The 26,258-nt window shown below is 35.7% G+C and overlaps 2 protein-coding genes and 1 long non-coding RNA gene across 3 annotated transcripts; 1 reads left to right on the top strand and 2 right to left on the bottom strand.

Moving 5' to 3' along the window:
- Positions 1-26: 26 nt before the first annotated feature.
- LOC125498526 (uncharacterized) lies at positions 27-614 on the bottom strand. Its single transcript, XM_048646750.1, has one exon. It carries the CDS (start codon positions 612-614, stop codon positions 27-29), a length of 588 nt encoding a protein of 195 aa, XP_048502707.1.
- A 17,300-nt stretch (positions 615-17,914) lies between these two features.
- LOC104897133 (rust resistance kinase Lr10) lies at positions 17,915-25,046 on the bottom strand. The gene is made up of 3 exons (XM_010683956.3): positions 24,762-25,046; positions 19,318-19,613; positions 17,915-19,037 (listed from the first exon to the last, which is right to left on the bottom strand). Exons 1-3 carry the CDS (start codon positions 24,838-24,840, stop codon positions 18,057-18,059), a joined length of 1,356 nt encoding a protein of 451 aa, XP_010682258.2. The 5' UTR covers positions 24,841-25,046; the 3' UTR covers positions 17,915-18,056.
- LOC125498958 (uncharacterized) lies at positions 20,530-21,309 on the top strand. Its single transcript, XR_007275590.2, has 2 exons — positions 20,530-20,721; positions 20,818-21,309. It is a non-coding gene; the product is annotated as an uncharacterized LOC125498958 (long non-coding RNA).
- Positions 25,047-26,258: the final 1,212 nt, after the last annotated feature.

Below are 26,258 nucleotides of genomic sequence, written 5' to 3' on the forward strand. Positions count from 1 at the left end.
AGGTAGTATACTACTCAATTTGTTGCTCAAGACTTTTGTGATACACTTGTACAAAACATTACAGCAAGAGATTGGTCTAAAGTCACCAACGTAACATGAGTAGGGCACTTGTTTTTAGGTATTAGAGTGATTGAAGTTGAATTAACTTCCTTGAGTAACTTACCAGAGGTGAAAAAATCTAATACAACATGGATCACATCCTCTTCAACTATGCTCCAAGAATCTTTATAGAAGTAAGCACGAAAGCCATCAAGGCCTAGTGCTTTTGCGCCATCTATAGACTTCAAGGAAGCTTTGATCTCAGCAACAGTATAACTACTATTGAGTATAGCTTTGTGAGCCTTAGTGAGAAGAGGGCCACTTTGAACAATTTGCTGGACCACTAGTCTCCTGTTTGGGCTGGTACTCCCTAGTAAACCTTGATAAAAATCAAGGAAAGCTTGAGTCACTCCTTCTTCTCTATCTTGCCAAATACCATCCTTATCATAGATAACATACACTTGATTTTGGATTCTTCGAGCCTTACTATTTTGATGACAGAGGGAACTGTTTTCATCACCATGTCTAATCCACTCCAGCTTAGCTTTATGTCTCAAGAATTCAGTACAGATCATATACTTCAATTTCTAATCAGTAATTGCTTATAGTTCTGCATCAGCAAGCTCTACTTGCCCTGGGTTAGCATGCATCATGCTTTGAGCTTGTTGCATATCTTGGAAGGCCTTGGCATCAGCAGCCTGAACCTCATTGAACCCAAGCCTATTCAATTCTTTCAATTCTTTTTTTTAACTATTTTCAGCCTCTAAACAAAAGAGAACATCTTAGTGCCTCTTACTGAAGTTTGCCATGCTGCAGCCACTCTTGGAAGGAATAACTCATTATGCCTCCATATAGTGAAATAACGAAAAGGCTTTCTTCCTGAATTTGCTCTGGGATACACTGTCAACAAAGTTAGAGAATGATCGAAAGAGCCTTCATTCATAAAGCCCACCTCATCATTACAATATTGAGTCTGCCAAGCTAGATTTGCCATCACTCTATTAATGTTAGAAAAGACTCGAGCCTCTCTTTGCTGTTTATTGTTCCAAGTGAAAAGATTCCCAGTAGCTTTAACATCTTCCACTTTGCACTCATGCATACACTGATTGATATCTTCTAATTCATGTCTTCTCACTGGAGCCCCAATTCATTCATGCACATTCATCACACAATTCATGTCCTCACCAATTATCCATGAATCATTTGTACTATGTTACTTGAAAAATTGCCACAATTCTCTTCTTCTAGAATTTTCATTGAACCCATATATGAAGGTACAATAAAAAAGAAGGTAATCCATTTATAGGACTAACCTGACAATGAATAGCTTGACTAGTTCCCTGTAGGATGTTAACAGAGAACACAGCTGGTTTCCAGGCTAGAATTATTCTCCCACAATCATGGAATGCAGAATTAGAGCTAAAAAACCATCCTCCAAAAACTTTCTGATAAAGGCTCCCTAGATTGGAGGCATTTACCTTTGTTTCCAAGAGCTCCACAAGTCCCATAACATGATGTTGAATAAAATTCCTAACATCTAACTACTTCTTAGGACCATTGAGCCTCCGGACATTCCAAATTAAGATTCTATCCATTGTTGGTGGAAGAGCTCCCTCTTCACACAACACATTCAAGTGGCACATCATACTCACCAAAAACCTATTCTTGCACTTCACATGGTTCCCCTTTTTCCCGAAATTCACCCTCTGCTACGTTCAATAGAATATCAAATGCATTATTTATGCTTGTAGTTGCAGTATTTGTAGTCTTCAATTATATTGGCCTAAGAGCCATCTGAAAGCCCTCTGCATCTACTAGAGATTAAGAAGGTTTTTGATTCTCTAGTGCCACAGACTTCACAACAACTGCCTTCACAATAGCCTCATGAGTAGATTTTTGGACCCAAACTTGCTTTTTCTTTTTGATCCTACACTCCAGAGTATCATGGCCAAATTTCAAACAATTCTTACGTTGTTTGGGCTTCCATTTATACTGCACAGAACGCTCTTGCTTCCCACCATTTTCATCCAAGAAGGTTACAGAACTAGGAAAAGTTTGATCGAGTTTTACTCGAACTCAGACCCTAGCATATTGCACTTTATCTCTCTTGAGTGTAGCATCATCACACTGCCCTGGCTGGCTAATTTGAGCTAAAATTTTAAAAAGTGATTTCTCACCCCAATATTTCAGACCAATTCTAATCTGCACACATATAGGAAAGGATCTAAGTTCATCTTTCTCAAAATCCATGTCCCGAGACCAAAGTTTCATTATGACTGGCTTATGATCAAAGAAATATGTGCCTCCTTACACCCTATCTCTCGAATCCATAGCATGAAACCTCACTATAAACATACCTTTTTTTTTTTATCATAACTACATTATCTATGTTAAAAGTTTTCCAGATCCTCCTAAAAAATCCATCCATCACTTGAATAGGTGGATTCGTACCAAGGACATAACAAATAATTGATGAATTCTAGAAATCAATTTTTGATGAATTCTAGAAATCAATTTCATCCTGAATATCAGTCACATCAATTTTCACCAAAGATTAGTTCGCATTTTCATTCATTTGCATTGTTAAAACAGAATCGATGTTATTCACACCCAAATTCGCATTCTTAGATCGTTCTTCATTTAAATCAGATGCCACCTCTTCAAATTGTTGAAAGATAGGAATCATACCTCGAGATTTATGATCCTTATTCTTCTCCTTGGATCGGTGAATCGATTCAAGCCAGTCACTAAAAGTGTGTCGAATTTTTGATTGTTGTTTTAATTGCATCAACGAAGATTTAGGAGTCAAAATTTCTTCCTGAAAATCGAAATTAATTGCTTCCACTCTCAAGATTTCATCCATCGATTTAGTTTTCAGTGCTTGAGAATCCGAATTTGGACCTCTAGGCCTCGCACTCTTTCTCCCACATCCATATTTTCTGGCCATGGCTACGGTTTACATGAGAAACCGAGAGAAAATTAGGAGAGAGAAAAAGCGCGAGAGAATTTCAATCTCACGTTTTTTTAATGGTTACTATCTATTTTATTTATTTTGCTTTATTATACTTGTTAAATCCTAGCTTTCTTATTTTTGTGCTCTTGATGCTGCTACAATACAGTGCTAACGAGGGCTGGGGATTGTGGGGGAGGGTTGGTAGGGGGTGGAGGGAGGGCTTGTAGGGGGTGAGGAGGGTGTGTGTATAGTGAGAGGAGAGATGACAGGGTGGGGGAGGGCTAGTAGGGGAGGGTGGGGGAGGCCAGGCAGGGGGGGGGAGGACTGGGGAGGCTGAACAAGGGGTAGAGGAGGGCTGGTAAGAGTTAAATGTTTCCGTGATCCAAACTTTCATGAGCTAATACATAATAAGTATATGAACACACACACGCACACACACACACACACACACACACACACACACACACACACACACACACACACACACACACACAACTGTTTTGAACTCAACTTCCATAATAAGTAAGTTTACTTTTAATCAATATGATTTCTCAAGTTATTATACAATAAATTGCTTGGAACTTGAAGTCAGTCAATAATGTTTGGCTGGTTATGTCCAAACATAATACGAGATGACTATTGCTTAAAAAAACAAAGTTGAAGTGAAAGAGTACATCGATATGAGTTTCAAAGCATCATCTTGTTTAGGAGTTCATCAGATCATCCCTTGTCCTGTATATTAAAAATTATGTTTGTTAAACCCGTTTTAATTCTATTATTCAATAATTAAGTTCACCTAATAATTATTCTATGATTAACAACTATATTTCCTTATTGTTGTTGCTTTCATTGGACATTAATTGCGATATGTTTGTCAAGTAACCAAGTCTACCACTTTGATTATTTGCATCGACAACCACCACGGTCATTAATAATCAAAGCATTGTTAAACAGGTAGTCTAATCGAACCGAAATTAATATGTACTTCATAATTTTACACATTATTCATATATATATGTGTGTGTGTGTGTGTGTGTGTGTGTGTGTGTGTGTGTGTGTGTGTGTGTTGTGTTGTGTGTGTGGTGTGTGTGTGTGTGTGTGTTGTGTGTGTGTGTGGTGTGTGTGTGGTGTGTTGTGTGTTGTGTGTGTGTGTGTGTGTGTGGTGTGTGTGTGTGTGTGTGTGTGTGTGTGTTGTGTGTGTGTGTGTGTGTGTGTGTGTGTGTGTGTGTGTGTGTGTGTGTGTGTGTGTGTGTGTATGTGTGTGTGTGTATGTATATAGATTTGGGCTCATGTGAGAACACCCAACTTATATGAGAAGCTATAGTTATGTGAGAATTTTTCTTACCCCTTGATATTAGTAGATCTAAGGGTTGGTGTTTTGCCACGTTTTTTAACCCCCTCCAAACTTTTAAGCCTTCCACATTTTCATTCATTCTTCGACAATAATAACTTGAGTTGGTTTTACTACTCAATTATGATTCCGTGATTTTCGATGAAATCAGTTACAAGCAGCCATTTGATCTTCCAAATTTATGTATATTATCTACTACTTTTTCTTCCATCTCATCAAATTTTGGTCGTGATTTTGTACGAAAGCTCGCCATTTTCGTCCACAATTGAAGCTTCAACAACATTCAAATCTAGCAATTTGTCCTCAATAAAAGCTCGAACTAGATTCAATGTTCTCCATTAAAGCTTGCAGAAGATTTAAAGTGGTAATTTTTCAGATTTTTTCAGCTTAATTTTGTAGTTATTTGTTGGATCTTAGGGTTTTATTTTCGTAACTTGTAGGTGGGCATATGGTTGTTAACTGAACAACTAAAATTGGAGAAAATGAAAATTCCATGGTCACCAAAGCAGAGGTTAGGTTTTATATTTTGAGATAGGATTAATCTTATTATGTTAAATTTACTGAAAATCAAATTGGAATTTTGGTATTATCTGTGATGGATTTGACGATTTGTGTTTTGCTTGTATATCAATAAATCATAGTTAAATGTTGTACTTATAAAAAAAAAATCATCCATGAACGTTATGTGTTTTCCATTAGTTTTTTCTTACTCTCATTAATTTAGTAGTGAGCTAGTTAGATATTTAGTTAACATTTCCATAATATTCCTACTATTTCGTATTTAACTTTGATTTTAGTATTTTTTTTTTTTGGATTTTGGTATCATTAGCTATAAGCTGGTAAAGTTGTTCATTTTTTTTCCAGCTTGAACTACTATACTTCATAACCTCTACTGTGGGAAATATTTTTTTCTTATGATTTATATGTATGAGATTTATGTACATGTACCTGTAGTGTGCCGGTGATGTACATGTAGTAGATTTCTAATGTACATTCAGTTTCACTTACTTTGTCAATGTGGTGGTTACTCTAATCACAACATAAGTGATGGACTTACATAGGCGTTTTGTGTCCCCAGGCCAATAATATTTCATAGAAATCAAGCTTCTTGTAAAAAAATCATAATACTTCGGGATTATAAGAAGAGTCATGGAATCACAAGCTACAATGTATCACTCACTCACAGACCATGCATTACTCTCCATATAAATTTTGTACCTACAATAGGTTAATCAGTCAAATGTATGCCTAGTAATTGAAGAAACACACATGAAGTATCTGTATGAGATGTAATGTACCTGTAGTGTGCCGGTGATGTACTTGTAGTATATTTCTCAAAGGATGTGCGCATTCGTGACCCTGCACACCATGACATATATCCCCTCTATGACCTATCTTAATACCTGCTTTCTAGCTTTCTCCATGTGATCTTGTCTCTACTTTCTAAGCAAAAAAAACCTTAATATTTTACCCAACTCCAATAGTTATTGTGATGTACTTTTATGCCATTAGTGATGTACTTTTAGGTCGCCATTGATGTACTTTTGAGCTATGTACATCTAATTCTTCTATAAGAGGCCCATTACCTACTTCAGGTTATAGTTTCTCTATCCTTAACTAAACTTCAGCCTAATTGGTATCATTCAAAGTTAAGGATTTTAATCACTCAAAACTATTAGTAATGGGTATTGATTCCACTATTGACCTTAACTTCTTATATGGTCGAAGTTCTTTCAACTCCACCACATTTAGGTGCTTCAGTGAACCAAGGGACTTCATTAAAGTTGTTGGACAACCACCTAATTACATCACTGCCCCTAAACATGTAGGAGCATATCTTGAATTCCTTAATACCATTTTCCAAATGCTAAACACATATTCTAACAATTTTATGAGTTCAAGCTCTCTAAGATTTTGCCAAGTTCCTTCTTAATTATGTTGGTGCAACCCAAGCAACAATGGTTAATATGGATGATAAAACCCCAAGATTAGGCCTAAGCTTGGATATTGACTACTGTTATAATCAAAGCTTGAACAAGTAATGTGCTATGTATGAATTTAATCCCTTCCTTGGCTTAGCTCTGTTCTTCACTATAGAAGATCTACCTAACACATATTTTGTTCACACTAATTTCAATATTTTAGCGTCAGGTGATGATCAAAGAGCCGGAAAGGTAATGAAATTTCGACCTAAAGCTAATCAAAATGTGTTGGAGATTGGAGATCATATGAGCATGTTGATATTGAGCATGGTGGTATTTATGCGATGATGTACTCGAAAATGTTTATGGGGCAAGGAACTTCTTCATAGGATTCTAGCCTAATAAAAGATCTTCAAGGATGAGTTTGGATGGTCAAACAAATAACGTTGCAAGAATGATAAGGTGATGGTGAGCGAGTGACTTGAACACCTTCATGTATTTGGGAGATATTTGCCAAATCTTTTGTGAAGAAGGGGAAAAATGTAGACTTTTACAATTTTAGAATCTCTAGATTATACATAATGAGAATTTCATGTATATAGGGTGTTTTTTTTTTATTTAGTTGTGCTTGAGATTCTAGATCGAAAAATTTCCTTCTTGTAGTTGTATTTATCAAACTTTGTTGTTGCTATTGCTCCATGTGCTTGTTTCAGATTCTAGAACTAAAGATTTGTAATTAGTGATATACTTTTAAGACAAATGAAAAAAATAATTATGAAATTGATTGAGTAGGTTGTAATAGAGTTGAGATCTAACATAGATTAATGTCTTGATATTTAATGTACTTGTAGTGTTACACTGATATGCATGTAGTAAACATATGATGAACATGTCCTCTTACCTATTTTTATTGTTCAAAAATGCACACAATGATGCAACTACGTTATGTACGTACACTCCAACAAATAATAAGAACCTTAATAAGTTCTACCATTAGTCATTATAGCACATACTAAATTTAAAAACATCAACTATGATTTCTAGATCAAAGACAAGAAAGCAGCATAACTATTTTGAACAAGATGTTATGCACTTATGCCTTTCCTAGAAAATAAAATAGCAGCTCAACAACAACAACTAGCAACAACTAGCAACACACAGACAACCAACAACAACAACAACCAGCAAGCAATTCAGTCCTGTTCTAGTAGTGCATCAACAACAGTAACCATTCAACGGTAGCAACCAGCAACCAAACTTAGCAGAGTACTACTGCACCAACAACCGATTGATTCACATATGCATATTCACGAATCACGAATGTAATAGTTGAAAATTAGCATTTGACCGGCCAAGTTATGAAGAGTAATGCTCTTACATCTTTCTGTTTTATCCCACAAATCCTAAAACGACAATCAACATTCTCAAGCGACCCACTATATAATCAATTCCAAAAAAAAAAACAATAAAAGAAGAACACACATATTTTACTTAATTTTATTTTAATTTTTGTTTTTAGCTAATCTTCCAAACCCCCCAAATTACCAAATCTCTAATCTCAATAGAACAAACAAGAAAATGTCCAGTAAAATACTCTTAGCATAAATCACATGTTAATGATTTCCAAATTTGTCCACTCCTATTTTCCACACACACCCACAAAAAGGAACTCCAAAAATTCTGAAAACCCATTATTAACATAATAATTTCAAGATAAACCCAGAAAATAATGAATCATTCAACTGCAAACTCCAACAAATAGAGGAGAGAGAAAACCAAAAAAAATGAAGAATAAAACATACCCCAGGATATTAACCTTCAAATTGATGCTCAACTCCACAAAAAGCTCACACATCTAACTATATGCATATTCAAGAATCACGAATGTAATAGTTGAAAATTAGCATATGACCTGCCAATTTATGAAGATTAATTGCTAGTTATTTCTCAATCACGATACTAGCAATTCGTAAGCTAATCTCACAATCAAGCAACTTCATAAAATTTGCATCAATAATGTAACAATAAATTAATCCTCCAAAAACACAATCCACACATTAAATTCATAAAAAACAAATGATACAAAATCAAAACTAAAAATAAGAAAATTACTCAATATAGAGTGAAAAAAGAACAATATGAACAGGAAGACCTAATTTTTGAGTAAACTTATCGAAAGCAAGTACATCAATTTCAAAAAATTCGAATTGCATGAATTAGGTATAGACTTCGTACCTGATGAATGATGATGAATTTTTGCTGGAAAATTTTCCATCAGAACAGAAAATATCAGATTTTCATTTGTAGTCAATCGTAGATGATGAGAGGATGAAGTTTCGATTTGTTTTCGTCAGTGAAAAGCATTGTTCACTCTTCAAGTTGCCGCTAAAAGACTTCGATTTTGCTATTGGTGCTTGGGGAAATCGCAGCTTTAGGTTTCTTTTTAATCAAACGGATGGAGTTTATTCTCATATACTCATCTATTCTCACATGACTATTCATTCTCACCGAATCCCGACTCTATGTTATATATATATATATATATATATATATATATATATATATATATATATATATATATATATCTACTAGTGAATATATCTTTATGTTTAAAGAACTAGTCCAAGTTATATTCTAGTTAGAACTTACAACTAACCATCTTTGCAGGCCTAAATCAAACTAGTTACCACTTGTTGTTATACAATTTAGACTAGGCTAAATCACATAACTAGCAAAAATCTCAACTTTATACCTAATAAGATAGCAAATTTAGTGTACAATCCAAATTTAAACATTACAACCAAACATAACTTGAGTATCCAATTACAAACAATCTTCAATTCAACTCAACATTTAACACCACAATCCAAATATACTTCAAACCTATTAAAACTCGATTCAATATCACAATTCATTCATAATTCAATATCACACTCCAAATTTCATTCAAATATCACAATCCAATTCTCAAAACAAACCACAAATTTTAATAACACAGACCAATTCAATTCAAATAATACAATCCAAACATACTATGAAATTCAAAAGTATAATCCAGAAATTTTGAAACTAAATTGAAAGTACAAGAGAAAGAGAGAAGAACTTATGATTATCGCGAAGATTCGCATTCGGGTTTCGAATTTCGCACCTACGTCCAAGATTGAATCTCACCCCCACCGGTTGTGTGCTAGGACTCCAACCAAAGGTTGTCTTCTTCGTTGAACTCGAGCGTCCTAATTTAGCCGCAATATCTCACGCGATTTTCTCACTAAAATTATGTGGAATTTCTTGCATACATTTTCGTGACCTCAATGGGGGTATTTATACCCAAATTTGCGCCGCCCAATTCGCATTTTCGGACCAATTGGAGATGAGGATTAGCCTCCGAAATTCGGCCCTAAAAACGACCTCCTATTTCTTCTACTTTGCGGTGCGAATTGCGGCCTTGCTTCATAATTGGTCGACTGATGCAAGTTGCCAGTTTTTTATTGTATTTGGAGGAAGGAGATGGAGGTTGTGCAATTGGTGGAGATGATGTGGAGCGTCGAAGAGAAGAAAAGTGTCGAAGAAGATGAGCGAAGCATCATTCCTTGTTCTGTTTTCTTTCTTCATTTATTTTCTTTTGATTTTTTTTCTTCTTTGATTCTATTTAATTGAAGTTGGGTTGATCTTAACAAGAGGAATTGGGGTTGCCTTCTTGTAATTCTTGAGCTGAGATTTGACCATGTATTTGGGCTTGACTTGTAATTCTTGGACAAAAGTGTTTCATTATCAAATATCATTATAACTAAGCAAAATTAATAATAAAACATAAAGTTATATATATAAACTTAATATAAGTATATAAAATCTATATAATAATAATATAAACATACTTATACTACTAAAATAAGGGAATACAAATATGTAATTTTGCGCACTTATTAGTTGACATGGAATTTTATGAGAGTTGTGTTTATGGCAAGTAGAGAAAGGTTAGTTTCACAAAAAAAAAAAGAGTTGAAATCTGAGAAACTAGAATTGGTACACCCTGACTTGTGGGGTCCTTCCCTAGTCAGATCACTTGGAAGCTCAAGGCAATGACCACAGTAGGAAGGTATGGTCTACTTCATGAAGAACAAAATCTGAGCTTCATAAAACCTTTAAGAAGTGGAAAGCTGAGGTTGAGAATCAGTTTAGATAGAAGATTAAGTGTATTAAGTCTGATAATGGAGGTGAGTATGAATTGGCAGAGTATACAAAACTCTGTGAGGTGAACGACATCATTCTAAAGACGACAGTTCCAGGGAAACCTCGACGGAATGGAGTCGCAGAGATAATGAACAGAACACTGACTGAGAGGGCTAGAAGTATGAAGTTGCATGTAGGGCTACCTAAGACGTTTGGGGCACTTTCAGTTAGTACAACAACTTATCTGATCAATAGAAGACCATCAGTTCCATTGAAGTTTAGGTTGCCAAGGAGGTTTGGAGTGGAATGGAGGTAAATCTTTCTTTTCTAAAACTATTTGGTTGTGTTGCTTATGTTCAGTCTGAAAAACGTGACAAGTTAGACCCAAAAGCTGTTAAATGTTATTTTATTGGGTATGGATCTGAGAAGTATGGGTGCCGATGTTGGGAACCTAAAGGTAGGAAGATTTTAAGACACTGTGATGTCATTAATGATGAGACTAAGCTATATAAGGATGTATATGGTGATAAATCTAAGATTACTGAGATAGTGGGAGTTCTAGAGAAGGAGTTTGTAGAGATTGGAGGCATTGATGGAAGGGATGTCATTGTTCCAGAACGGGTTTAGCAACATAGAGATGAAGCTCACACTCGTAGGGTTTGATTCAAATGAGTCAGATATCTCACAGCCCAGTAATTCAGAGGGTGCTATTATTGTCCAACCAAGAGGCTCCAGTTCTAGTACAAGGAGAATAGTCTCTCAAGTTGACTTGAGAAAATCCGCAAGGGTGTCCAAAACACCTATTCGATATTCACCTTCTATGTTTTATTTTCTACTAATTGATTCACGTGAACCAGAATCATAAACGGAAGCAATAAACTCGACTGACTCATTTAAGTGGTAGATAGCAATGAAAGATGAGATGCAGTCCCTGGAAAAGAATTAGACATGAGAGTTGCCTGCATTGCATGCAAGTATGACAACACTTAGCAACAAGTGGATCTTCAGATTGAAGAAAGAACCTGATGGAAGTGTAAGGTATAAGGTGAGATTGGAAGTAAACGGGTTCCTACAAAAGAAGGGCATAGATTATAATGAAATATTTGATCCTGTTGTGAAGTTGACTACCATTCGTATCTTGTTAGCTATTATTGCAGTTGAAAATTTGTTCTTGGAACAGATGGATGTTAAGACCGCGTTTCTACATGGTGATGTGGATGAAGAGATCTATATGAAGCAACCGGATAGCTTCAAAGTTCAGGGTAAAGAGAACTTGGTGTGCAAGCTCAAGAGGAGCTTATATAGATTAAAGCAGGCTCCTAGACAGTGGTAGATAAAGTTTGATACTTTCATGTGTAGCAGTGGGTTCAAAAGAGCATATAATGATCATTGTTATTATTTTTAGAGTTATGTAAATTATTATGTTTACTTACTTATGTATGTTGATGATATGCGAATTGCTGGTACGAGCATAGAGGTGATAAATAGTGTGAAGGGAAAGCTGTTACAGGTATTTGAGATGAATGATTTGGGTGAATCTACACAAATCTTAGGCATGAAGATTTTTAGAGACAAGTCTACTGGTATATTGAAGTTGTCTCAGGAGGATTTATTCTTAAGGTGCTGAAGATGGTTAATGTAGGAGATGCTAACCCAGAAACTCGCCGCTTCCTAGCGATCTCAAATTGACAAGGGAGCATTCACCAACTACAAAAGCAGAAAAGGAGCGGATGGCCACTGTTCCCTATGCTTCAGCTGTTGGTAACTTAGTGTATGCCATGATGTGCACATAGCCAGACATTGCTTTTGCAGTGGGAGTTGTTAGTAGGTTTATTTCTAATCCAAGTAACAAACATTGAGATGCTGTAAAGTGGTTACTAAGGTACTTGAATTGCACTTCAAGTATGAGGCTTTGTTTCTGCTAGAAGGGATTAAAGCTTGAAGGTTATGTTGATGCTGATCTCAGTGGAGATATCGATACAGGAAAAAGTACGTCTGAATATGTCTCTACTGTAGGAGGTACTGCAGTGAGTTGGATGTCCAAGTTACAAAAGTGTATCTCTTTGTCTACTACAGAGTCTGAGTATGTGGCTATGTCGGAGGCAGGTAAGCAGATGGTATGTCTTATCGGTTTTCTTGGGGAGATGGGCTTTAAACAAGAAAAGGTGATACTTTATAGTGATATTCAAAGTTCAGTGCATTTGGCTAAGAATCCCATGCATCATTGTAGGACTAAGCACATTCGTAGGTGCTTTCACTACATCAGGAGTTTAGTGGAGGAGAATGAGTTGAGTCTAGAGAAAGTGTTAGGTGCTAAGAATCTAGCGGATATGCTCACTAAGAGTGTGAGTTGTGATAGACTAAAGTTGTGCAGGACCTTAGTTGGCCTTCGTTGATTGTTAGCGAAGGTGGTGCATTAGGAGTTGGGATGAATGAGACAATCATGAAGGTATGAAGTTTTCTTCACTTACACCTATCTCCAAGTGGGAGATTGTTGGGTATATGACATCATATGGAGCTCATGGAGGTGTATGGATGTGGAGATGAGGTTACGTAGAAGGAAAAGCGACAAAAATAGGCTGCATAAGAGTTCTCCCAATCGGGTCGAGCAAAGCCGCCCGATCGCGTCGAGCATAGCCGCTCGATCGGACCCACAGCGATTTTTGCAGGAGGTTAGATTGAGCTACGCCCGATGTCATCGGGCCTCTTCGCCCGATCAGGCCATGGTAGCGAACAACGACGCAGGCAATGATCGCTCGTTCGGGCCTGCATATAATTGTGACTTCGGCTTTAGTGCCTGATCGGGTGGGTCTCGCCCAGCCCGATCGGGCGGTTGGTAATTTTGTCCGGTTTTGGTTCCGAAAACGCGTTTTTCCCCGAGGGGTATAAATAGGATGCCCTAATACTTCATTAATTGTATCATTCATCATTATTCACCGAATTAAGAGAGAGAAAGCTATAGGGAAAGTTCTTGGAGCGCATTTGTAATCTTTCTTGAATGTTCATCGATTCGTAGTGCATATTCGTGGTTATTCTCCCAGTTCTTGGGTTTCCACGTAAAAGTTCTTGTGTATTCTTTCTTGCTTTGTTATTTGTTATTCTAGTATGGTTTGCTATTACTTGCTAGATTGATAGTAAATAGAACTTACACGTACTTGTTTTGTTTGACTTTGCAATACTTTTCATACTTTGAGAATCAACGAAGTTGCGTGCCGAAAAATGATGCCAAGTAGCCACATACTCCAACACGAAGTCACTATGCATGCTTTTGTGTCGACTCTATCCTTATTGTGATGAAGATATGAATTTAACATCTGTAAGTTAGATGTATTAAAACTGAAAGTCAGGACTTATAATTGGATAAAATGAAGGAAAAATTGATGATAGAGGTCTCAACTTTCGGTGATAATTTTTAAAAGGTCTGAACTATTGATTAACATGTGTAGGTCCCAACTTTACGAGGTATTAACTTTTAGCGGGCCTTAATGCCTTGAAACTGACTTAATAGGTCATAACTTGTCAAACATGGGGTCACACTAGAAGGGTTAATTGAGGGAGGGAAGTAGGAACTAGGTGAGATTTTTAAAAAAAATCGTCATTTTTAAGTCATCGAGGCCCGCTAAAAGTTAAGACCACCTAAAGTTGGGACCTACACAGGTTAATCAATAGTTCACAAGACCTCTATTGTCAATTTTTCCTAAAATTAAACTACCAGAAAAATTATTCATAATTCTATGGACAGTGGCGGATTTACTTAGGGTCACTGTTGGTCACAAGACCAATTATTATTTCCGAAGCAAAAAAAAAATCATTTGAAGCGTTTTCTCACACACCGAACACGAACTGACCACTTCACGAAAAACCCTAAGTACTAACTAGCAGCGAGCAACGCCGCGACTGGTAGATCTTGCCGCCTTGCCGGTGAGTTTGCCGGTGAGTAGATCTTCAGACACGACAACAACGCAGTTCAGTCGAATGCATTGGAGCACAGTAGCAGCGGAGCAGCCGACTCGCAGTCGCCGGTGAGTTTGTTATTTTGTTTGATTTTGTTTGATTTTGTTCGATGAGTAGATTTTGTTTTGTTTGATTTTGTTAGGGTTTTGTTTTGTCTCAGAGAATCTGATTTGTCTGATTTGTGTAATTATGTGGTTTGATTTGCGACTGTCACTTCTTCACTGTCAGCGGGCGGCAGCAGGCGGCAGGGGATGCAAACTTCAGGTATTCTTCTAATTCAACCTTCTTAATATTCACTTAATCACTTCTTCAATTATTCTTCATTGAACCATTGTTGGGTTGTTGCTGAGAATTGATGTGTATTTGTGTATTTTTGTCGATTGGATTTCATTAGGATTTCATTACAATTGTGTTGTGATTTGGGAATTAGATTAGGAAGCCAAATTGACAAATGATTGTGTATTTTTGTCAATTGGATTTCATTACGATTGTGCTGTGATTTAGGAGTTATATTAGGATGCTAAATTGACAAATGATTATGTATTTTTGTCAATTGGATTTCATTACGATTGTGTTGTGATTTAGGAATTAGATTAGAATGCGAAATTTACAAATGGTTGTGTTGTGAATTTTTGATTTAGGAATTATGTTACTAAGGTTAGGAATTAGAATGTTTTAGAAATCATTTTTGAATGATGTATCATGTATTATGTGCTTGATTGTATTGTGTTGGCTTTTCAATCGACTTATTTAATCTCATTCAAAGTATTAATTTAATTTTCAGAATGAAAAGGAAAAAAACGAAGGATATTTCAAGTTTTTTTGTTAAAAGAACGCCAACTCAAAATCCACCTCCACCTTCTCCTCCTTCATCTTGTCCACCTTCACCTGCTCCAAATCTTTCACCACCTCAAGAAAATGAACAAAATCTTCCTCCTCCATCTCAATAAATGAACAAAATCCTTCCATCAACAAAGTGAACAACATTCTTCTCCATCACACAATTCCAAAACCCATCTTATTCCCAGATTGAGCGAATTTGAAAATTGCTAATCTTCCACAAGATCCTGGGAAAAGGAGAAAGATGAGTGATTTTCATCCTGATGATAAAAGCATAGTAAAAGAACATACCTTGATAGAAAACCTTGCCAACCTAAAAATTTTGTGTTTCCTCAAACACTTATCGGGCCGAAAAATCGTCGATTTAATGTGGATTGGTTTGACACTTGGCCTTGGCTAGAATATAGTGTTGAAAAGGATGCTGCATTTTGTTTTGCTTGCTATTTATTCAAGGAGGACAACTCCTATGGAAGATATGCTTTTACTTGCAATGGTTTTAAGTATTGGAATAGATTGGATGTAATAAAAAAGCATGTTGGTAGTCATAAGAGTATACATAGTAATGCTATGATTGCTATGGAACTTTTCAAGAACCAAAAGAGTAGCATTATTACTGGTTTATCAAAACAAACAAAAGAAACCATGAGTGCTTATCGAACGCATTAGAAGCTTCTGTTGAAACTATCAGGAGGATTTTTCTCCAAGGGTTGCTTTTTCGTGGTCATGATGAAAAATAAAGTTCATTGAGTAGAGGTAATTTTGTTTCATTACTTACTCTTCTTTCACAACATGATCCTGAGTATTCCAAAGTTGTTTTCAAACTGGCACCTGGAAATTGTCAACTCACTTGTCCCGTTGTCCAAAAAGATATCATTAATGCTTGTGCAAAAGAGACAACGAAAGCAATACTTGAAGATATGAATGGTGGTTTTTTTGCTCTTCTTGCTGATGAGTCCGCCGATGTTTCTGATAAGGAACAAATGGCTCTTTGCTTGAGATACGTTAATAAAAAGGGAGAAGTATGTGAGCGTTTTATTGGTGTTGTGCATGTTCCCAATACTACTTCTTTAACTCTTAAATGTGGTATTGAGTCATTACTCATGGAGTACTCTTTGACTTTCTCACAAGTTCGAGGCAAGGTTATGATGGTGCAAGCAATATGCAAGGTTCAATTAATGGACTAAAAGCTTTGATATTAGAAGAATGTCCTCAAGCATACTTTGTGCATTATTTTGCACATCAACTTCAGTTGACACAAGTTGCACTTGCTAAAAGAATTCAGATTGTGGTTGGCTTTTTGTTGATGTACTTGCACCTTCTTGAATTTTTGGGTAGTTCATCCAAAAGGAAAGAATTTATTCGAGAGAAACAAGCTCAACGAGTTGTGGAAGCACTATCCTTAGGTGAACGTAAATCGGGAACGGGTTCAAATCAAGAACGTGGCTTAGGTGGACCTTGTGACACTCGTTGGGGGTCCTACTTTAAAACAATTTTGAATGTGCTTGATTTGTATCGTCACTCGAGAAAATTGGTAAAGTTTCTGATGCAATTGATTCAAATAAAGCACAAGCTCTTAGACACTTGTTGATGTCATTTGATTTTGTGCTTGTGGCACACTTGATGGTTTCTATATTAGGAATCACAAATGCATTGAATGTGGCTTTGAAAAACGTGATCAAGAATTGTAAATGCTATGCCATGGTTGATGTAACCAAGATCAATCTACAAAAGATGAGAGATGAAGGATGGGATTCTCATATGGAAAAAGTCACTTCTTTTATGGCTAAATATGACATCGAGATTCCAAACATGGAGGAGAGATATCATGTTCCGGGGAGAAGGATGTTTAGAGGTAAGAGCCCACAAGTTACAATATTCATCATTTTCGGTTGAAGTTTTCTTAAGTGTCATTGACCTTGAATTGCAAGAACTTGATAATCGGTTTCCGGAGATAAGTAAGGAACTACTTGTGTGTATGTCTTGTTTTAATCCTACTAACCGATTTTCTTCCTTTGACAAAAGAAAATTGATTCAACTTGCCAAGTTCTATCCCAATGAGTTTTCAAGTACCGAAATGATATTTTTTGATTGGTCACTTGAAAATTTCATTGTTGATGTTAGGGAGATGATAGATTTTGGAATTTAAAGAGTCTTCACGAGCTTTCAATGAAACTTGTTGAGACGGGAAAGTCCGAAACTCATGATCGGGTCTACTTGCTTTTGAAATTGGTGTTGGTTCTTCCTGTTGCAACTGCAAGTGTAGAATTAGTATTTTCTAGTATGACGCAAGTGAAAGATAAATTGCGTAATAGCATGGGAGATCAAATGTTGAATGATTGCTTGATTACTTATGTGGAGAAAGAAATGTTTTTGAAGGTTAGCAAGGATGATATTATAAATCTATATCAAAATATGAAAACTCGTCGAGAACAATTGTAATGTTTTCTCAGTACTATTTGGTTGTAATAAGTACTATTGTTAGGTACTATTTTATTGTAATATGAACTATTATTAGTCATAAATTGATGTTATTCGAAGTAGTTTTCTTTAAATTCATGGATTATCTTATATGGATACGCGTATCCGAACCCGTACCCATAGCTGTATCCATCTCTGTGCAGCCTAGTCGGTAGTGACCAACTATTCATAAATTCCTGGATCCGCCACTATCTATGGATGTGCATATCAATAAAAAATATTCGAATAATACCAAGACTTATGGGGCTAATATCGTTCATATCAATACACATGGAGGTCTCCTATATTATATACAAGTAAAGAATAACCGTCCTAACCTAACATCTGACACTCTCTTGAGAGATACTCATCAAATAGTATTCACTATTTGAATATCATATTTGTCATTATGAGATTGAACCATTGAGGAGTGACTTCCATTTGTTGATTTTGAGTTCATAATTGATGAATCTGTACTTAAAACCAAATTATCCTCCAAATGACCAAATGGATTAGGTGGTGAATCAATCTCCACCCCTCCTTCCAACATCTTTACGACAGAACTCATTGTAGGTCTTGAATTAGGCAAGTATTGAACACACCAAAGAGCCACCTTCACCATTATGTCTGCTTTTTTCTTATCTTCCTCATGAACACCAACAAGCGACAGCATCTCCCCCAACTCTCTTTTTTCGAACCTCTCATATGCCCACCTTGGAAGCCACTCTTGGCTTTTGCCACTAAGATTAATGTCATGGTTTCGTCTTCTCCCTACAACCTCGAATAAAAGCATTCCAAAGCTGTAAACATCACACTTGTGAGTTACCGGGTATGGGGACCATAGCTCTGGAGCCGCGTACCCTGGTGTTCCTCGACATCCTGACATAACAATGTGTGTACTATCTCGATGACATAGCTTTGCTAGCCCAAAATCTGCTACCTTTGGATTTAATCTTGCATCTAATAGCACATTTCCGGGCTTAATGTCATAATGAATGATCCTTTGTTCACACTCTTCATGCAAATATGCTATGCCTCTTGCAGTCCCAATTGCAATTTCATGTAGCTTTTCAAATGTGATTGAGGGATTGTTTTGTTGGCCGAATAATAATTGATCAAGAGATCCTTTCTCCATGTATTCATAAACCAAAGCTCGCATTGCTGGATCGAAACAAAAACCATAAAGCCTCACCAGATTAATATGATATGTTTTACACATTGTGCTAACTTCCGCCATGAACTGTTCTTCAACCCTTTTACTAATATCCCCTTTTAGGACTTTCACCGCAACATGAATTCCATTTGGAAACTCTCCTTTGTACACCACACCAAATCCACCAGATCCTAACACCTGCTCAAAACATTAATAAACATTTATTAATTCTCTCCCCTTATGTTTCGTGAGAATATGTTAAGTCAGAATATAGTTTCTTGCATTCACAAAATAAAGTACTATTCCCTTCACCAAACAATCAACTCATCCGTTTGCGGGAAAAACAATCAACAATTTCCTTTCGGGTGAAAACAATCAACAGGCTGTAGCAAAATGGTTTTGAGGAACCGAGATTAACTACAAAATGTATATTCCATGACTGGAGTAAAGAAGCATTAGAAAGATCAACTATGAATACCTTGGAAAAGTTGTTAGTAGATTGAGCTAACTCATTCGGTGAGAACCGTGTAGGCTTCTCTCGCGCAATGTCACTAAGAAATCGCTCCATGGTAGCCTTGGGCATGTTTGGGTTATTTATCATATCATGAGATTGCATATGATTTACAGTGTATTTTTGTTGATCACTAGAGTTATTACCTCCAAGGGTTATATGAGCTTGTGCATATCCTGGTATTGCATCCCCTGTCCTTTTTAAGCAGTAGATTATTGCAATAACTATTGCTATTGTAGCAATGACACTCACAACGATCGAAACTGCAATGGTTTAAAGATTAAATTTAGGTACATATATACATATATACACATGCAGCATAACACCATATAGTTCTTTGAAATATATATTCCTTCATACTTTAATGGAGTATAATAAATATTCTATATAACAACTTTTCAGTTTTTCACTTCAGGTATGTTGTCTTCACTGTTTTAATGATAGACAAATAATATATTATTGAGTCTAGAATTAGCTGTTTTACTTAGGATTTATTTATAGACTTAGATTTTCTTACGTTTTAATCTTTGTATATAAATTAGTTCATAGTCTTTTGTGAATGAAAAATTTTAACTTGTAGAGAAATGGTTATGAGTTTACCATAATCAAGTTATTTAAATTAATCATTGCATGCACTCGAATTTTATATGTTATAAATGGCTTTGAATTAACCTAATAACATGGAATATTATTTTGAATAAAATAAAAAATTCCATGATATTAGTTGGAGTATTTGTTTGTTGTTGTTCTAGGTTGAATGATCTAAATTGTTGAAGTAACGCAATAACAAACCGGGCTATGAAGAAGGAAACGGAATTCAAGCTGCAATTCCTGAATTCTAGGGAGATTGAAAACTGACTGGCCAGTCAGTTCAAAGAATTCAGGAGATCTAACTAACTACCAAACACTAGTAGAAAAACGACGATTTGCGTCCCCTGATTTGCGTCGCATTGAAACGGAAATGACGCAAAAGGGTCATTTGCGTCGCACGCGAAGAAGAGTGCGACGCACATCATATGTAAGTGAACATCAGTATGAGCTATATGCGTCGCATATACCATATGTGCGTTGCAAGAAACCAGTGTGCGTCGGACCTGCAGGCACATACGACGCAAATCAAGAACCCATTTTGCGTCGGACATCATGACCCGTCCGACGCAGATCCGCGGCCCATCAACCCGCCACTCTCACTCACTACCTACTAAACCTAAAAACCTCACTCCTCTCAGCCGCTTCTTTCATTTAATCTAACCCTAAATCCCGCGGTGCTCTCTCTCTCCCCCCCCCCACCCCCTCACTCACTCCATTAACGCGCGGCTCTTGATCTTCTCTCTCTTCTCTCTCTCCCTCCCTCCCTCACTCCATTTCAGGGTTCCATTTCCTCCGTTAAATTTCGTTCATTCAGCATTCCTTTTTTATTTCGTTAAATTTCGTTCGTGAATTACAATTGTTCGTTCTCCATTTTAGTTCATTTCGTTCATTCGCACTCCATTTCAGTTGTTCGTTCGTGAATTACAATTACGGATTTCGTTCTTCGCACTTCAAGATGAAGGTAACTTGTTTATTTTTCGTTTTTCTTCTTTTTTGCATGTTTTAATTTTTAGTTATTTGACATTTTTTTCAGATCTGTTTGAAGACCGTATTTTTTTCGACATTTCTTCGCTTTTCCAGTTCGAATTTCCAGAAATTTCACAAAGAACAACTGAGGAAGAGCCATAAATTCCAGAAATTTTGTTGTTGTATTATGAGCACCAAGAAGCCAGAATGAGCGATTCAATTTTTAGAGTATATTTTAGGGTTTTTAGAGTATTTTTTTATTGGATTAACAGATTGTTGCTTCAATTTTTCATTGTATTTCATATTCTTTCAGATCTGTACTTTTTTTTTAATTTCTTTGTTGTTTTTAGTTCTTGATTTTGTACATATTTTTTCTAATTTCGCGATGTGTTCGCTTCTTGATTTTGTTTTTAGTTCTTAAAATCTTTGTTGTTTTTAGTTCTTGATCTTTAGTTGTGTTCGCTTCTTGATTTGTTGTTTTTAGTTCCTGATTAATGCACTCGAAAAACACAGCAGTATTCTTGACGCTCCTCTTCCCAATTTTTGAGTTGTTGTATCTCTGTTGTTGTACCATTCCAAGGTTTTTTAATTTAAAAAAATTTTTTTTTTTTTTAAAAAATCGTAATTTGCGTCGCACGTAGCCCTATGTGCGACGCAAATCACTCACGTTTGAGCTTGGTGTTGGGCTGGGTAGCCATCTGCGTCGCACCGTATACAACGTGCGACGCAAATGGCTAACTAATCTGCGTCGTTTCCACATACGACGCAGATCGTTTTGAGTCATTTGCGTCGAGGGCTTTGGCGTCGCACCATAGTCCGACGCAAATAGGCGCCTCACATCCGACGCAAATTGCCTTTTCTGTACTAGTGAAACAATCAGCCTCAACAACTAACTTTACGCTGTTATTATAGAGTGATGGTTGACTGTACGTGGACTTAGTGAGAGAACTTCATTAAGATAACGGCTACATCAACGGATTGATCATGAGCCACTTCTAACACCCATGTCTATGTAGTGGAGCAAACATAGGAGCAGCTGAAGTCTTCTATATATAGCTCAACCAAAACCAGAATAAACAAACAATTGTCCAAATTTACATGTCTTATATAATAGAAAGTTTATTTTGGTTTTTATACTCTTCAAAGCAATAATTCTTGTATTATTTTCGAGTGTTGGGTGAGTGAGATTTAGATAACAAAATCTTCGTAATCAGAGCAAAAAGAGAAAGAGAAAGAGAAGACTTTGAGTAAAGTCAAGTGGGTAAAGTTACGTGTTCAGGGGGAACAAGGTGACTCGGAACTGGTTCCTCGAGGAAGAGAGTGAGGATTGATTTATAATAATTTGAAATAACTATTATAAATAAAAGAGCAGGGTTTCTTCCTAAAGAATTGTGGAAGAGAACCTTATTAAAAGTATCTTCTTGTGTTCTCCTTTACTTTCTATTCTCTTTATTACCTTTAAATTTTTTATTACCCACAAAAAAGTTCGAAAATCTCAACAACTATAATTTACCCCCCCCCCCCTTTTGTAGTTGATCTAGTGTTTAACTAGACTAACAAGGTACTCTGTCAATTCCTTTTTTGACCCGTTGAGACGAGCAAATAATAGGGGAGTCGTATTTTAGAAGAACAAATAATCCTCAAACACAAGCAATTACACTTTAGAAACAATGCCTTGACCCAATGCCTTTTTTCCGGTGAAGATAGAGTCATATTTAGCACTACTATTTTAGTTGTAACACAATATTTTTCAATCATCTCACAACTTAGCATAATAATCAATTTCAAATTGCAATCCGACTTGTGTGGACCTAGTTCACAGTAACGTCAGTATGCACGAAGCTCACGCACGTAAATCGGGACACACACTATTATAAGTCATAAACTCACTATATCACAAATAGATACACTATATAAGATATAAATACACTATATCACAAACAAATACACTATAACACAAAGAAACACTATAGCTCTTGCAAAAAATACTATAGTATACAGAAACACACTATACCACATACAAACACACTATATCGAAACGGATAATATTATCTTAATCGTATATAACATGTTTCATTGTACAATCAAATATAATACATAAAAATACATTATATCACCAACAGATACACTATATCATAAAGAAATACACTATACTACAAACACAATATAACACAAAGAAACACTATCACAAATAAACACACAATAGCACAGAGAGAAACATTATACCACGCATAAACACACTATATCGAAACCGACAATATAATCCTTATGCTCTATAATGGATTCAATTGTACAATCAACTATATCACAAAAACTAAAAAATTGATAAGAACTTGAAGAGGGAGAAAATGAAGCAATTATGAGAAAGAAACTGAAAAGGCAAGGAAATATGAAAAGAGAGAAAGACAAAATAGTAAAAGTTCTAATTATTACAACCTATATAACATCTATTGGGTGCACAATATATAATTAGTGTGCACCGAGTTCATACAAGTTGTTTTATCCAAATTGAACTACCATAGTTTCGGCAAACGATTATTGTGTTTTATATGTCTCAATGTTCTAAAAGACTAAAACTTAATGGCAATGTTATTGGATGTTATCATTGTTAATTTAACTTTGTGATTAGTGAATGTTAACTGAGTTAATCTAGCAGCTAGAAAAAGCAAGTTGTTAGAGATGGGGTATTATTTCTTCATAGCCAGTAGCTCTAATATCTTTGATTTTAATTCAAGTTAGTTGATGAAACATCTTTTTGGGAGTAGATTTAGGATTTCTAGTACTAGCAGTAGTAGTAGTGTGGAACACCATTACTCCCTCTATTTCAAAATATAAGGTACGCACGATGTTCGAGGTCGAACTTTGATCGTTAATTACTTTTAATTTATGTTGATAGAAATTTTTTAAAAATGATGTTATTATAGTATTTTTCAAGACAAAGCCAACGGTATAATTTTTATTTATTGTATTTGAGAGATATTTGAGGTCAAAACAAATTTTCGTAAAACGTGAATGTCTTATCTTTTGAACAGATAGAGTATATGATTAGTTTACACAAAATCTTGATATATGATAATAATTTATGGTGTAACGAGTACATCCAAGAATTTATGTCAAGGTATGCTAATCTTAATAATGAGTGATAGTTAAATAATAAAGAAATATCATGTTTACTAAGGAAACCAAAACTTGTGCTTCTATCATGCGTATACTATGAACACATTGTTATGCAGATTTATACTTTTTGGGTCTGGACTTTGCGCTATGAGCTTTGGGCTTTGGGCTCGATTATTCATGAACATATTCCCTTATTTCATGTTTTACTTGGGTCCATGATGCTTAATTGCATAGGCCCGTTATATTTGACGTATTATCATTTTTTTTTTTTGGTAAGCAAGTAAGATTATATTCACCAAAAAAACACCAAAGCACACCCTACATCCTCATAAGGACAGTTACACCCACAAGGCCATTCTGGCCCAGAATACCTCATCTAATTACAAAGCATCAATCCATTCTATATCTCTACTACTCCACTTTTCTTATAAGTGTACAGATTTATTGTAATTAATTTGTTCATTTCCAATTTCTATCAAATTCTTGAAACCAAATTTAGTCATGATGTCTAATAAGCACCCTCATAGAGAAAACTTTTGATACAACAATCATCCAACCCAAAATAATATTTCTAAATACAGATACCTCATAAGTCAAATAAGAATAGATGTTTTTCACATATTCCTCTTCATGAAGCACTTTTTTCATAAACTACCAACCAATTTGATCAGAAGTGCAATACTCTGGTACATGTTTTTGGGATAAATTTACAAAAACATATAAAGTTAAAATTTTACCAATTGCTGCTGTGCTGATGGAACTAGCTGCGTTATTGAAACTGCTACTACCGTCGTCAAATGAAGTAGTGGTGCTCATCTCTACTGCTTTTTTAGATAAGAAGTTTAATCGAAAATTTGTAAGAAGAATGAAGAGGGAATGACAATTATATAAAATTAATTTGCTCTAATCTCTTGGATCGTTGACTTAGTTTGAAGAGGAAGAATCAAGAGGCATTCATAATTTGAAGAATCAACCTAGTTGCGTGTAGAAGAATGAGTCAACTAGCCATACTATGACCTAAATCCTCCCGTTGCGTGTGGGTTATGACTATGTCCACTATTAAAGGAAATGTCCATGTATCTTAACGAGATAGGTACTAATCAAATTAAAACAAGTCACAATTTATAAATTCGAAATAAAATGAATTCAAGCTGTTATTAAGCTCAAATTTTCTTCTCGAGATAATATATTAAATTTGAGTATTATTATATCACCTCAAAAGAAAAAGCTTTATTATTATTTGATAGATTAGCTATAGTATTTCTCTTGGTCAAAAGTCCAACATAAGAAGTTTGACATTCAATACATAATCACTCGCCCACATGATTTTGCATTATAAAACTAACTTGTGCATGATATGTTATACTTGCACAAGAAAATATAATTGTAACATTCCTTGAATGCTAAAAAAAAAAAAAAACTAAAAAACCAATTAGTATTTGGTCTAGTGGTTTGATTTGTATGTCACAACTTTGAAAATGTTGGATTAAATCCCACTAGTGGTTTTGTTTATACGTCACAACTTACAATTTCCCCTACTCACAAGGGGCCTTGCCTGCAAACCCGAGTCAAATTGACCTGAGCGAGGTTGTGATCCGATTAGTGTGCCTTCTCCTTACCTTTAAAAAAAAAAAAAAGAGAAAATTTGTCCATGGGTCGGGGGATAAATAATTTATTAATATTATAATTTATCTTATTATATTTTACTCCCTTTACTTTACTCAAATCGATCACTTTGGTGGAGAATCAACAAGAAAGTAGAAAAGTATGAGAGGGAAACTGAAAAGTGAGGGACAGAAATTAAAAAATCGGGGAATATATTGAAATTTGGATGATGACATGGGTGTAAAAAGAGGACAAAGTAAATGGAAAATGTTACCAGTAATTTAATAATAACAGTGTGTAGATTAAGAAAAAACATACCCAAAAAAAGTGTATGTGTAGATTAAAAAGAAACGCAAAGTCTTATAAAAGACGGTATCACGTTACCTTAACGTTAGACCGTCCAAGTTCAACATTTCAGTAGTAGCGACGCAAAGATAACGGAGGAGAGAGAAAGATGCAACCACAGTACGAACAGCTCGAGAAGACCAACTATATCAGCAACAAAGCGGTAAAAAATAGCATAATAGGTAGATATGACCCAACCATGGCGACCACCGCAAATGCAGCCGCGACATCACTACATAGCATCGCAGCAGGATAGAGACATACAAAAGAAAAAAACAGGGACC

This window comes from Beta vulgaris, chromosome 6 (assembly GCF_026745355.1).
Source record: "Beta vulgaris subsp. vulgaris cultivar EL10 chromosome 6, EL10.2, whole genome shotgun sequence".
In the NCBI taxonomy this organism is placed as follows: domain Eukaryota; kingdom Viridiplantae; phylum Streptophyta; class Magnoliopsida; order Caryophyllales; family Amaranthaceae; genus Beta; species Beta vulgaris.